The sequence below is a fragment of the Grampus griseus genome (assembly GCF_964374135.1).
Source record: "Grampus griseus genome assembly, chromosome: 11".
NCBI classification, from domain to species: Eukaryota; Metazoa; Chordata; class Mammalia; order Artiodactyla; family Delphinidae; genus Grampus; species Grampus griseus.
In genome coordinates, this window is record NC_139005.1 from 68,669,144 (window position 1) to 68,684,398 (window position 15,255).

General features: G+C 33.3%; 1 protein-coding gene across 1 annotated transcript in view; it reads left to right on the plus strand.

Annotated features, from left to right (window-relative positions):
- Positions 1-3,502: 3,502 nt before the first annotated feature.
- Positions 3,503-15,255, plus strand: part of LRRIQ1 (leucine rich repeats and IQ motif containing 1) — a gene marked incomplete at both ends in the record, with an annotated part of 173,919 nt that continues 162,166 nt past the window's right edge. The window contains 5 exons of the mRNA XM_082665558.1: positions 3,503-3,646; positions 4,817-4,928; positions 9,427-9,518; positions 10,726-10,843; positions 11,394-11,617. Of these exons, the coding sequence (XP_082521684.1) occupies positions 3,503-3,646; positions 4,817-4,928; positions 9,427-9,518; positions 10,726-10,843; positions 11,394-11,617 (690 nt within the window). The remainder of the gene's footprint in view (positions 3,647-4,816; positions 4,929-9,426; positions 9,519-10,725; positions 10,844-11,393; positions 11,618-15,255) is intronic.

Here is a 15,255-nt window from a genome sequence, read left to right on the forward strand (position 1 = left end):
CCTGTAACCACCGGCTACAGGTGGCTATCGAGGGCTTAAATGCAGCGAGTGCGAATTGAAATGTGCTGTAGGTGTAAAATACACATCGGATATTGAAGAATTATTTTACAAAACAAAAATGTAAACTTTGTAATTATATTGGCCTTATAATTAATAATTTTCTATTGATTATATGTTGAAATAATATTTTGGATATATTGGATTGAATTAAATATATTATTAAAATTTCACCTGTTTCTCTTTACATTTTAAAAATTTGCTACTACAAAATTTAAAATCAAATATGTTGCTCAAATATGTAATTGGGCAGGGCTGATCTAAAGAGCCAGTAGATGAGCAGAGAGGGACATATAATGAAAATGTCTCCTTTACCCTATTCTCCCGCCTTTCTTTCTATAGAAAGTTTTGTGAATCTGTACATTTTGCTTTATAGCCATGTTTTAAAAAAATCTAATTTTCCACCTAGCAAAGCTTTTGAATCGCATTTTAATTGTTTGATTACGGGTAGCATTTTGCACTGGTTCTGGTTTTGTTTTGTTTTCTTTTGGAAGAGGGAGGTTATGAGTAAAATTGAATATCTTAAAATTAGCTTTTAAAGTTATAAAAGTAATACATATTCATGATTTAAAAAATCACTCAACATAAAGGTATGAAATGAAAATTAAAAGTTCCCCAATTTCTTCCAGAAAGTTTCTGTCTAAAAAAAAAGTGTGTACGTGCATATAGTTATGCGAAAGAGATGTCATTCTCTGTAGTTTTCAGCCACTTGCCTTTGTTCAATTATTTCTTCTTGGCTACCTTTCCACAGGAGTACAGTAAGTGTACCCATTTTTTAAAGGACTTGTGTAGTATTCCATTCTATGGATTTATCATAATTTATTTAACTGTCCTCTTAGTACTTAGGATATTTTAAAATAAATTTTTATTGAGGTAATTATAGATTCACATCCATCTTAAAGAAATAATGCAGAAATACCTCTTATACACTCTGTCCAGTGTCTCCCTGTGGTAATGCTTTGTTAACTCTAGTATAATATCACGACCAGGATATTGATATTGGTATAATCTGCTAATCTTATTCGGATTGCCTCAATTTTATTTGTATTCATTTGTGTGTGTATTATGTAATACACTATTTATCATCTGAATATGTTCACTAATTAACCACAGTCAAGATACTGAACAGTTCCAACACTACAAGGATCTCTCATGTTGCCCTTTTATCACCATAACCACCTTCCTCCAATCCCATCCACTCCATTAGTGGCAATCACTAATATGTCCTCATTTTTATAAAATTTTAGTATTTCAGAAGTGTTATGTAAATGGAATCATATAGTCTATTACCTTCTGCTGTGGGCTTTTTACTAAGCGTAGTTCCCTGGAGATTCATTGGTATTGTGGCATATATCAGTGGTTCATGCCTCTTATTGCTGATGGTATGGAGGTACTAGAGTCGTTTAACTATCCACCTATTGAGGAACATTTTGGTTGTTTCCAGTTTGGGACTATTATGAATAAAACCGTTGTGAACATTTGTTTTGGTGTGAGCATAAATTTTCATTTATTAATGACATTTTCATAAATTTTCATTTCTCTGGGATAAATGCCTAAGAGTGTATGCAATACATGGAGATCAGTCGAGTTAAATCATTTACGTGTGAAAGAAAGATACGTGATATCTATAGCTAGAGGAAGGACAGGCACAGGTATTGTGTGGGTTTTTTTTTTTTTTTGATAGGAATGAACTGATTTTGTTTATGGCAGTGGAATACAAATGTATGGCAAAGTAGTAAACAGAAGGAATAGTGGATGGAGCAGACAGTTCAGTAGGTGAGAAGTTGTCAGATTCAGAGCATAAGTACAGGATTACACTTTATTAGGAAGAAGGTCTCCTCTCCTAATAAGATTAGAGTAAGAAGAGACTTCAGGAAAAGAAATAGGAAAATGAGGATGTTTCATTTTCTCTGTTAACTAGACTATAAACTCTATGAAAACAGGTTACTTATTTAATCAGTGTATTTGTAGCACTTAGCACTGTTGTGGATGCATCTTGTAGCCTCCCAAAAAGTTGATTTTGAGATGAATGAGTAAAAGATGGAAAATAAAGAGGAAGGGAGTGGAAGGAGGGATGGAAGAACAGAGAGCATGGAGGAGGGAAGGAAGGAGGAAGGAAGGAAAGAAAAAAAGGAAGGAAGGGCCGGGAAGAAGACAGCAGTGGAAAGGCCAGGGACTGGAGGAAAGAATGAAAGTTTGGAATAGTCTGGAAAATAAAATAAAAGCTGACTAGTACAATATTTTTCAACGTTTTTTTTTATACCAAGACCCACAGTAAAATAAACAAACAAAAATTTTCATTGCAGATCATGCACACATGCATACATATACATGTACTTATAATTGAAACAAGTTTTTTTAAACAACTTTTACCTGTAGTATATGTAGTGCACTTACAGTTTCTTTTTTGACCTATCCTAACTTTTCCTATTCTATCCTATCATTTAAACTAGATGATCAAGGGCTACTAAATTAATTTATTGATCCACGAATGGGTTACCATCTGCAGTTTGAAGACTATTGGACTAGAAGTTGTTCAAGGGATTGCTGGACAGATAATGAGCTTGACTGAGTTTGGATACCATTTGATAGTGGGAAAAGCACTGGCTTTGGATTCAGGATCTCTGAATTAGGATCCTGCTTCCATTACTTACTAGCATCATACTACGGCAGTTAAGTAACCTCTTCCAACCTTGATTTTCTCACCTATACAATGACTATAATGACCTTTAACCCATTAAGTTATCAATCACTCAAGTGTCTTCTAGTGCCTGGTTTGTCACAGGTACTTAATACATGGAAGCTAATGATAGTAGTTAACGATGATGATGTGAAGACCTACTACAATGTACTGCTTGACCCATATCCATTACAAGCATTAGAGATTTAAATGAAATAAATATTGAACTTATAAGCCATGTATTAGCCATTATTGCAACATGTTATTGTTGGTTAAAACATGTGGCTATCTGGTGGAATTAACAACTCTGATTTAATGAGTAGAAACTAACCACATGTTTCCCCATATATAGACATAGGTTGTTCTCTTATAAGTATTTTAATCTCTGAATACTCAAGCTGTTCAGAGGTATTTTGCCATTATTACCATGAAAATGAATTTTAGTGTGAAGTTTCTTGGTTCAGAAAGGTAAGCCAGTTCATTCCATGTAACTTTTCCTTTAGAGAATTTAAGAGTACTATTAGAGTTGATCATTTTGTAGTCAAAACATTAAAGAAATAATGAATATAGGGAGAAAACATTTTCTTCAATATATAGTACAGCCATGATAAGGTGTGAGAAAAGTTTGTTAAACTAAAGCTATGTTAAACTAAATTTTTACCTAGAGCATGTTGGATTGGTAGGGCACATTAAAGAACCTATAGTTTTTACCAGCATTTAGCCTCTTCAATTTTCTTTAAATGGTTTTGTGTTTTATTATGAAGGATGATGGAAGACAACGATGATGATGATATAAAGCTCAAAGAAGAAATAGAAGCTGAATTGGATAAAATCAGCATTTCTTCCTTGGAAAAAGATGATTTTGATAGTGATTCAAAATCAGAAACCCAGAGTGATAATAGTGATACAGTAAGTGTTGTGTTGTATTTTTGAGCCTTTTAACTGGATAAGCCTTTTAGGAGAAATATTACTTTTCTCAGTGTGTTTTGTATACTTATCTCATTTTTTCCTTAGGGTCACCTTTAAGCAATATATATTAGTAGATATTTAGATATAAATGGTATATTGAAGGTAGAAATTACCTATAATTTCACATGTATATGTGTGCATTTTTCACAAAATTGGGATTGTACTATACGTATAATTATGTGTATGTATATATACATGTATCTGCACACATGTGTATGTTTGTATCCTGCTTTTTTTACTTGATCATGAGCATTCTAATGTGATTAGATATGCATAAAAAGCAAAATGTATGTGAAATCTTTAGACCAAAGAATAGTTACTTTTTTGGAAACCAAACGTTTATTTTCTTTTCATTTGTGTATTTTCTCCAATGTTTATATGCCTAGAAAAGTTATTCATGGATTCATTCTTTTATATAAAAATCCTTAATCCAATGGAAACTTATTTTCAGCTATGTTATAAAAAGTAGATCTAGTTAAAATTTTCCTGCATATATTTAACAAATATTCCCAGGGTCACTTATGGAATAATCCACCTCTTCTCAATTGATTTGTCATATCTGTTGTATATATTTTGTTGTTATACATATGATCTATCCAAGGCTATTTATTCTTTTCCATTATTGTGTTAATTTTTGCCCTATAGTGGTTTTATATTTTTAAATATAAAATGGGTCAAATTCCTTTAGTAGTTCTGCTATTTCAAAATCTTTTCAACTAAGCTTTCTTCAAAAAACTCATTTGTCAAGTTTCAAAAAATAATTACAATTTGATTCTTAATTAGGATTGCAATAACCTACATAATACTTTTGGAGAAAATAATATTTTTATATTATTGTATCTTTTTATTCACAGCTAATTTAACTGTGACAAAAGTTCTGAAATTATTCATTTGAATATGAGATCCAACAGAATCATGGATGCAATTTATAACCACCTGAAAATTAAAAGCAAATTTTAACCAAATATATTTGTTTGGATTATGCTCTTTATACGGAGCCCTTTTACCTCATTTACACATTTTACTCAAATTTTTGGCATATCAAAACAAATTTTGATACATAGTTTTAGTAAAGAATTTTACAGTTTCTTTTATTATTTACATTTTTAGGATTTAGATGAATTACCTGACTCAGTTCTTCACTGTATTAACGTCATAAAGAATAAAAGTAAAACTGTTGAAGAGCTCATTCTTCAGGATGTGGAAGATACTGATGTTTTAAGTAAGTACAGTTTTCATCTGCTTGGCAGATAAGTTTTCTGTAAGTATGAATAACGAATAATTTATAATTTAGAAAATTAAACTGCTTGAAGTTCTTGTCTCTTGTCATATACAGGTATGTGCATTTATCTCTAATAAAATATCCGTAGTATATTGGTCTGTTCAATTTAGTTCATTCATTTGTTTTACTTACTACCTTCCTTACGTCTCCAGTAAGTACTAGCCACTAACAATTTGTTTTACCAGTTCTAATTAAAACCAGACATTCTATTACTTTATGTTAAAGAAAAGAAAACTAATTGTGGGACTATTTTAGAAGTATCAGTTCACACATATTTTTGGAGAAAAATATAATTTATATCAAAGCCTCACAATCTTTATTTGCTTCAACTGAGCAAATTTACTTCTTGCAAATTTATTCTAAGAATAATAGAATGAACAAAGATTTAACTAGAATTAATCCTGGCTTAGTTTATAATGAAAAATGGTAACAACCTAAATGTTCAACAGGACATTGGTGTGTCTAACAATACACTCATTAAAAAAATACGGCTTAGACAATATTTAATAACATAAAGAGTTTCATGATATACTATTAAAATTATTATGAAATTTGATGTCATTTATAAAAATATTAGTATAAACTATAATGTGGATATTCATAGATATTTGTACGAAAAATATTACTCTGTGAAAGGATATGTTCTAGCCACTGAGAATGCAGCAGGGAACAAAATAGGCAGAGGTCCTCTCTTATTCTAATGTTCTGGTGTGGGGAGACAGACAATAAACAAATAAATACATATGTAATATTTCAATAATGGTAACTTCCATGAAGGAAGGATTTTAAGATATGGGGATAGGGACTTCACTGCTGGCGCAGTGGTTAAGATTCTGTGCTCCCAATGCAGGGGGCCTGGGTTTGATCACTTGTCAGGGAACTAGATCCCACATGCATGCCATAACTAAGAGTTCACATGCCACAACTAAGGAGCCCGCCTGCCGCAACTAAGACCCAGTGCAACCAAAAAAAAAAAGAAAGAAAAAGAGAAGGGGATAGAGATTGAAGATTGCTATTTTAGATAGGGTAGGTCAAGGAAGGCCTCTCTGAGGAGGTGATATTTAAGTAGTGACTGAAGTGAGACAGTAAGCCACATGGGATATCTCAATGAAGGAGAAGTGAGTCACGTGGATGTCTAGAGGGCTGGTGTTCCAGAAAGAGGGAATCGTAAAGGCCAAGGCACACTGAGTGGGCGTAATATGTTCAAAGAATAGTAAGCCTTTGTGGTTATATCCAAGAAAATAAGGGGTCAGATCATACAGGGCTCTTATCAATCCAAGGTGTGGACTTTGGATTCTGTTCTGAGTATATGAAGGTTTTTGAGTAAGGAGTGACAGAATCTGACATATTTTGAGACAATCATTCTGGAGACTCTGCAGAGAAGATGGCTTGAGGTAGCAAGAGTCCACTACAAGACTGTCACAGTAGTGTGGTTAGAGATGAGAGTGATTTGAGTAGAAATGATGAAAAACAGTCGCATTCTAGAAAACATTCTTAAGGTAGAAAGAAACAGAAGTATTTATTGATGGATTTGTATGAAAGGAAGAGAGGAAATTTGGCTCCAAGGTTTTTGTTCTGAGTACCTGTGTGAAAGGATATATAAAGACTTATGTAGACCCTTCAGGTTTTAGCAGTGCTTATCTACAGTCGAGTTATGGGGGATTTTAATGGTTTTCCTATTTATATTTACTAAGGTTTATACAATGAAAATGTATTTTAAATATATTGGCAAGTATAGAGCCTAATTATGAAAAAAAGCAAGGGAAATATAATTATAAAAAATTAGTTACATGAAAGATTATATAACTACAGTTATAACAGTGGTTTAGAAAATTATAAGATCCCATGTATATAGCTCTAATCAAATAAGTTTGATAGTCTCAATGAATAGAATAATTTTCTAAGAAAATTCAAATTATCAAAATTGCTTGATAAAGGAGAAGACATGATTAAATCAATAATTTGGCTGAAGGTGGAAAGAGATTTCTTCTCAAGTGTCGTTAGGAACTAGGGATAATTTTGCAATTGAATTATTCCAATCCATCAAGGAGCAAAAAAATCTGCATATTATATAATATTTCATTGTAAAAAACTGCACATTTTATTTTATTTTTTTTTTTTGCGGTACGCGGGCCTCTCACTGTTGTGGCCTCTTCCGTTGTGGAGCACAGGCTCCGGACGCGCAGGCTTAGCGGCGATGGCTCACTGGGCCTAGCCACTCCGCGGCATGTGGGATCTTCCCAGACCGGGGCACGAACCCGTTTCCCCTGAATCGGCAGGCAGACTCTCAACCACTGCACCATCAGGGAAGCCCCAAACTGCACATGTTAAATACAAAACTGTGCAAGCTTCACATACACATACATAAGAGAAACTGAGGCTAATTTTATTTATGAATATGGATGTACTGATTAGGGCTCTCATTTGTAGACAAAAGCTGTTTTAGCTACTTTAAGCAGTAAGGTTTTGGGGAGTATTTGTGTAAAACAAACTTAGTGGCTTAAAATAACAGTATGCTGTTATCTTTTATATAGTTCTGTGGGTTGACTGGGCTTTAGCTAATCAGTTCTTGCTTGCATTTCTTATGCATTTACAGTCAGATGTTGATTAGGGCCACAGTCATCTGAAGTCTTTACTGGATTGGAATTCTAAGATGGCTCACTGAAATGACTGGCAGTGATGTTAATTGTTGGCTGGGAGTTCAGTTGGAGCTGTCAGCTGGAGGCACCTATGTGGTCTCTCCCTATGGCTTGCATGGCATCTGGATTCTGAGAAACAGCATCCTGTGAACAAAATATCAAGAGACTAAGATGGAACCCTGTAAAGATTCATATGACTTATTCTCAGAAGTCATGCAACATCACTTCTACCACATCCTGGTGGTTACATAGGGTCAGCACAGATTCTGTGCGGGAGGGGGCTACACAGGGTATCATACCAGGAAGTGTGGGAGTGACATCTTTGGAGACTAGCTATTACAATAAATAACAGAATTGTTAATAGAACTGAAGAAACAGATTCTAAGCTGAACATCCAAAGTGTAGAAAATATACATGCAAGTACATTGTAGAACTGGGCTGCAACAGGAGCTGCTGATATAATAAAGAAATTCAGAGACATTAATCCTCTACTATACCCTGCTATCTCCAACCCAAAGCACCCCCTATCATAGTCTGAGCCAGAAAAATGAAAATCTCTCTCTCTGCCTTTCTTCACACATAATATTTTTATGAAAATAAAGACTGGGCTTCCCTGGTGGCGCAGTGGTTAAGAATCTGCCTGCCAATGCAGGGGACATGGGTTCGAGCCCTGGTCCGGGAAGATCCCACATGCCGTGGAGCAACTAAGCCTGTGTGCCACAACTACTGAGCCTGCACTCTAGAGCCCACAAGCCACAACTACTGAGCTCATGTGCCACAACTACTGAGCCAGTGAGCCACAACTACTGAGCCTGCGAGCCACAACTACTGAAGCCTGCGTGCCTAGAGCCCGTGCTCCGCAGCAAGAGAAGCCACTGCAGTGAGAAGCCTGTGCACCGCAATGAAGAGTAGCCCCCGCTCGCCGCAACTAGAGAAAGCCTGTGCGCAGCAACGAAGACCCAATGCAGCCAAAAATAAATAAATAAATTAATTAATTTTAAAAAAAGAAAAGAAAAGAAAAGAAAGACTTACACAAATGTATCAATTGGCAGAACCTAAATCACCCTCAGAAACCTAGCTTCAAAGGCATCTGGAGAATGTTATTTTTGCTTTTCAGCTCTCACGTAAGAAAACATGCCAGAGAGGTTGTGAATTGGTGTTGAAAAAGAAAATCTATAATAATAGACAAAATAGGTGTGAATAGTCAGTTAATTAGCAGAATGGTCATCTGTAAAAAATAGTTTACTACTAGGGAACATTACCATGATAAAACATGTTAATTGAATAAGGAAAAGAAACATAACTACATCTGCACAGATGATAAAAACACAATAAAATTCAACAAAAACTCAAAAAATTGGGAATGAAAGTTTACTTCATTCACACGTTAATAATTGTAATCTTTTAAATTAAGACTTTTATTAAAGCATTTTCAGTATCTTGTGCTGAAAGATTATACTGCTAGTTTGTGGCAGGTAGAATTGAACTTTTGTTGGTTTCTAATCAAGGTGTCATTGTGATATTAAACACAGCATTATTCTGTGTACATGGAAAATGAACTTCAGTCTAGAATATGAAAGATGATAAAGAGATCTAAAAATCTGTTATTTTTATTTTTGAATAAAGATTACAGATTTCCTATGTTCTTTGTTCTTCAGTATTTCCTATTGTTTTGAGTTACTGATCAAGAATATGCTGTGGTAGAATTTGAGATTAAAGGATGATGAAATAGTTTGGGATTTTAACATGTTGTGTCCTGCTCTAATATTTAAAGTTATAATATTTCTTTCTCTTTATAGGCTATGATTATGGAGCAGTTTCTAATAATCATATGCATTTAAGGATAGAATTACGAACTGAATGTAAAGAAAATCCAGAACAATTAATGAAGGTATATGTTGTTTGACTGAAAGTACTCAATATTACAGTTAGAAATTTACCTTTACCTCTCACGTAGCATTTAAAGTTCACTGGCTTAAAAATTTAATTATTTTAAGCTAATAATTTTTGGATTTGTTTCCTCCTCTGGCATATAATATAAAATAAGACAAATTTCAATCTTTAAAAATATTAGAAATAGTGATTTGAACCATCAATACTTGGGAATTTAATGTAGATAGGAGAGCAGAACTATATTGAATAGTATTTTTTCCCTAAAAACTCCAAGGAAAACAATGAAATATACTCTAATATTATTACTTTGCTTAGGAATGTACTATGATCCAGTGGAGACTTTAAATACCCTGTGGAAACTTTAAACGTAGAATATCTTATGTTAGTTTTTTTTAAAAAAAATGTTAAAACAGAAACATCCGTAAAAAAGTAAGAGTAAAGGAGAGCCTAGCATTTTTGGGTGAAACTCCCGGAAATGTATTTAAGAGAAAACTTCTTCCACAGGTTCAGCATCTTGAAATCATTTTTACTTCTCATTTTACCCAACTGTAATTTTACCTTACTCTATTCTTGCTCTCTGTGTATTTAGCATAATGTGAAAATTACTCGTATGTATGTTTCTTACTCTCTTTTTTGGTAACCCTCAAACCTGAAATATATTAATTTTGAATTATCATATTGCTACTTCAGTGGAATAGATATCCTGTACCTTTCAAGCTAGAATATATAGAAGTATAATTATGGAAAAGTATTAATCAAAATTATAACTTGTGTGTAAGTCAGGGCAAATTAGAGAATAGTTCTGTTTTTAAAACATACTGAATATATTAGCAATTTGTATATGTGAGCTATTGCTGCAGATAAGAAATATAGAAAGGTATTAGGAGGAAAACACATATTAGTAGAAACATTTTGACATGATTATTAAGCAGTTTAATTGAATATTGTGAGTAAATATTAGAAAGTAATTAGAATTCTGAAAAACATTAGGAGGGTAAAACAGAGTGCGCTTGCATGGAAAAAACATTTTTCTTCACCATAAAGAGAATAATTATCAATATGCTATATAGAATTGTATTTGAGAGTGATTTGAAGTAAATAAAGTTCTATATATGTGTATGTAAATACTTAATGCATTATTAAAATAATAACTTTACTCTCTATTTTGTTTTTCTTTAATCACTGGTACTTTTTTAACCTCTTAGATGTTATCTGAAATAGAAAAAGAAGAATTTCTGAGAAGTAAAACTCATTGTGGCAGTCCTGATTCTGTTCCAGAGCCTGATCCTTGTGATTTGCCTGTGGATGAACATGTTTTGCCAGGTGGACTAAATTGCTTGGTGATATTTATGATAATTTTTATGTGATTGACCTTAATTATCTGAAAAAAAGTAGACAGTTTTCTTTTGACATTTAGAAGAATATAGTCACAATATTTGAAAAATATTGTGTACTTGCTATGCTTATTTAATTACATGTTCTCATAGTTTTTTTTATGACTCCTAATTTAACTTCATGTAAGTAGAGTTAAAATTTTTCCACATATATAGCTGACTGCAATAGATATATGCAGACCTGAATTTTTTAAGTGTCTCTTAACTGTGTTCCTTATGTATCCCTTAACTACACACATGCACACACACACACACACACACACACAGACACACACTATGTTTTTATAGAAGTCTTATGGAATACTTTAAGGCAAGTTATGTGACTTCTTTATTGATGCAATGGAATTTACATGTATTTTGCATACTTTTACTTTGGTAATATATTGACATTATTTCTTTATTTTGAAATTACTTTTAAACTTTGCACTGGATCAGATTTGACTGTTTTGATTTAAAAATTTTTCTCCTCATGAATACAGATGATGCTGATATAAATTTCGGATACTGTGAAGTGGAAGAAAGATGTAGGCAGTCCTTTGAGGCTTGGCAAGACAAACAGAAGGAACTAGAAGACCAACAGAAGCAAACTCTCAAAGCTCAGAGGGATAGAGAAGAAAAGCAGTTTCAAGAAGAAGAAGAAAAAAGACATTACCGGATGAAACAGTTTGAAGTTGAAAAGAAGAAATTGGAGAATATTCAGAAGGTAAGGTTTTTTAATTTTAATTTTTGTCTTTCATATATTTAAAAAAATCAGTATCTACTTCTGAACAGTATTGATGTTTTGGTTTATGGTGCGAATTGAGCTCCATTCTATGGGTTTTAATTAGTCCTAATAATCAAAGCAGTTGACTGTGGATTAACTGTATTAATATGGACTCCTTGCCTAGTTTTCATGAAATTCATTAGAATTTCAGGTACTGCTTTGAAACTTCATAGTTTCAAAGATTGTCCTAAAAAAGCTGACATTTACTACATAAGTTGTTACTTTTTTACACCCTTCTAATCATAGAAAAAGGCAATAGAATTTTCTCAATCATGTAATGTCCTTGCTATGTGGTCTGATATCTAGCAATTTTGTAAAACATATTTGGTTGAAGTGGTTTAGCCATGTAGGTGATGGTATGTGCCTCATTCCCATAAATGAGCTAATTCCTGGGAATAGAAATTTTTTGGTGTGAAGGAATTTTGTGTTTTTTCATTTCTGTTTCCTCCCAGCTACACCTCAGGTGGTCCTCATCCTCAGGTCATGGTAGTGGCATATTGAGAAACTGGTGGATTTCTAGGACCTACTTGTGGGCCATTAGCCCGTTTAGAATGTATGGATAACAGACAGGACTTACATCTCTTGTTTTACATTACTAAAGTTGCCTTATATATTACTCACGACTTACTAGTTTGAGTGTTCCATATAGAGAACCTTAGCATGTAGTCACATAGACAGTTCAGGGTATTCAAGCCTCCAATGTTGAGTACACTGCATTTCCTAATTATATAGAAAATAAATAAATTAAAAAGTGATAATATTGTCGAACCAGCTTGGCCATGGCTTTTTCTAATAGTAAGCGATGAATGTTTAGCTTTCTTTTAGTTATATTTTCCTTTCCACAGACCAGGTTAGTCATTTCCAAAAGTCAGAAGCTTTTTTTTTTTTTTCCAATTCCAGAGTAGGAGTGAATATAATGTAGATTCTTAGAGAAGTGTTTGCTGGCTTGTGGTAAAACGTATTATTGCTATTGGTTGTTAGTGATATTTTCAAATATTTTCTAAAAAACATCTGATTTTAAAATTCTGTTCAGCTAAGTTGCCATTTTTATTTGTTTTGTAACAAAAATTTACTGACTACTTTAAGGGCAAAGCTTTCAGCTATGTGCTTACATGATACAAAAGAGATTTAACACCAGGGCCCTACCCTTGAAGAATTGTAACTTGTTTTTTGAAAGTAATTTGTGCTTTATCATAAAATTATGATTTAAAAAATATATATGACATTAGTAGGTTTAATGAGTTTCTAAATGTGAGCTTTGTTTTACCTTGGGGCTTGAAAGTTTTCCAGTGAGACCATTCCGTAATTTTATAATGATGGATCCTAAATAATTTACTTATTTAGTAATTCTATTCTGTGTCCTTCGTTAGCTTCCTCTTCCATTTTCCAAAACAGCTATCGTAAATCTCTTTCCTTAAGAGTTCTACCCAACTCCTCCCTCCTCGTTATTAGCAAATTATCACATAACATTTTTGCATCGATTACAAACTTCTTTGTCTTTCTCATCCTGCATCTAGTTAGCATCAATCTCTGTGGTCGCCTTTTTGCTTTTTTTTTTTTTGCCTTTGCTCTTATCTCAGTAAGAGAGGTTTCTTCTACCAAAGGCTGGCTTTTCCTCCTTTGCTCTATATTCTATCATTTTCCAGTTTACCCCAGTTTTCCTTTATGTTAAACACCCCTACAGCTTCCTCCTTTCTTATTGCTTATAGGCATGTTCAATTTTCTCCTGTCCTAGAAACAAAACAAAAGAAAAATCATGAGATCATTTTCCTTTATATGTCTCACGTCAGCTGCTCCTTAGGTCTACTTATCATAGGCAGGCTTCTTAAGTAGTAGTTATTTGTGCTCAATCCATTTCCTCATCTCTCATTCAATCCTAAATCTGCTAGGGATCTTCCACCACCGCCCCAGTGAATGAAACTGCTTTTGACAAAAATAATCAATGTTTTCTAAATTGGCTTGGACAAAAATAACCAATGGCTTCTAGAACCATACTCACAGGTTCTATTTCAGTATTTATTTCTGCCTCTTTAGCATTTCATGCCAATAAAAATTTGATTGCTGACCATTTCTTTTTCTCTTGACTTCTGTGGGACCATACTGCCTTGACTGTCTTCTTACATGTTTGGCCGTTCTTCCTTGATATCTATTTTAGGCTTCTTTTTCTCTTTCTCCTTGAATGTGGTCCTACCAAGGATTCCATCCTTTGTTCTTTCTTTTCTTACTCCATGTGTTTTCTCTCTTGATAATCTCAAACACAGTTATGGCTGTTCAGAACCAAATCTATAGTTATAACAAAAAAAGTCAAACTACATAACTCTCCTACACTCAGAACTTAATGTATCTAAAGTTGAATGCACTGTCTTTCTTTCTGAATCGTGCTCCTCCTCTGGTGTTCATTATTTTGATGAGTTACACTATCATCATAGTCGAAGCTAGAAAGATATGGACCATTTTTAACTCTTCTCTCTCTTTTACTATCGTCTTCCTTCTAATAGTTATATTATTCACTGTCTCATCCATATGTCTACTGCTACCCCATAGTTCAGGATGTCCTAATGTCTAGCTTGGAATATTTACTATACTCTCTAATTGATCTTCCTACTTTTGGTCTTGTATTCTGTAAACTCATGCACCATAGTGCAGTTGGTAGGATAATTATTTTCTAAAAAAAATTATTTCCCTGCTTAAATGCCATCAAAAGTTCCCACAATTCCTATAAGATAATGTCCAAAGAACTTTTCTCACTTCCTTTTATCCAGTCAGTTGGCAGTTTATGACCATTTCATATTTACATCGTGTTTGTGTCTCTTCTGACTCCTCCCACCCTATCTGCAGAAGGCCCTCATTGGTTCTCACATGGACTTCTCTAATACCTACCTCACTGATCTCCTTAGTGTCTCTCCTTGACTTACTTTCTCTAATTCTATCAAATGTAACCTTATAATTTTTCTAAAACAGAGCTGTAATAATTTTCCTAGCTCAAAAACATTTAATAAATGCCTAAAATGTTTATTTAATCTCTTAAAAGCCTAATAATTTCAAAAACAATCTTCTGTATGAAACCTTTCATGATCTTCTAATTATAGCACCTATTCCTACCATAATCCTTATAGTTCTTATTTTGTGATAAACTTATTTTGCTAAATTTGGGGCAACATGTGAATGTATGATTGCATTCCCATATTATTAAAGGTAAAGTTTTTGAGGGAGGGGGTTATATTTTACTGATTTTTTTTTTTTATTCTGCAGAGGCTTTACAAAATAGATGCTAATAAAGAGTTAATGAAAGAAAACAATTACCCTCTGAACTGATTTATTATGTGAATTAAATGAAATGGTGTGGAGAGAAAAAAATTGTAATGCAAAACCCATCTTAACACACATTATCATCTGTAATTTTTGCATTGTCCAGGAGTATTTCTAGCCAATGCATTTTATTATATGAATAAACATATAAATAAACTCAAATAAATAAAACAACTTACCCAGATTGTAAATATCTTTATACGCTAATGGGAACCCTAGGTATCATTTTATTATATTTCAGGTTGGGATTAAAGTTGTTATCCCAGTAC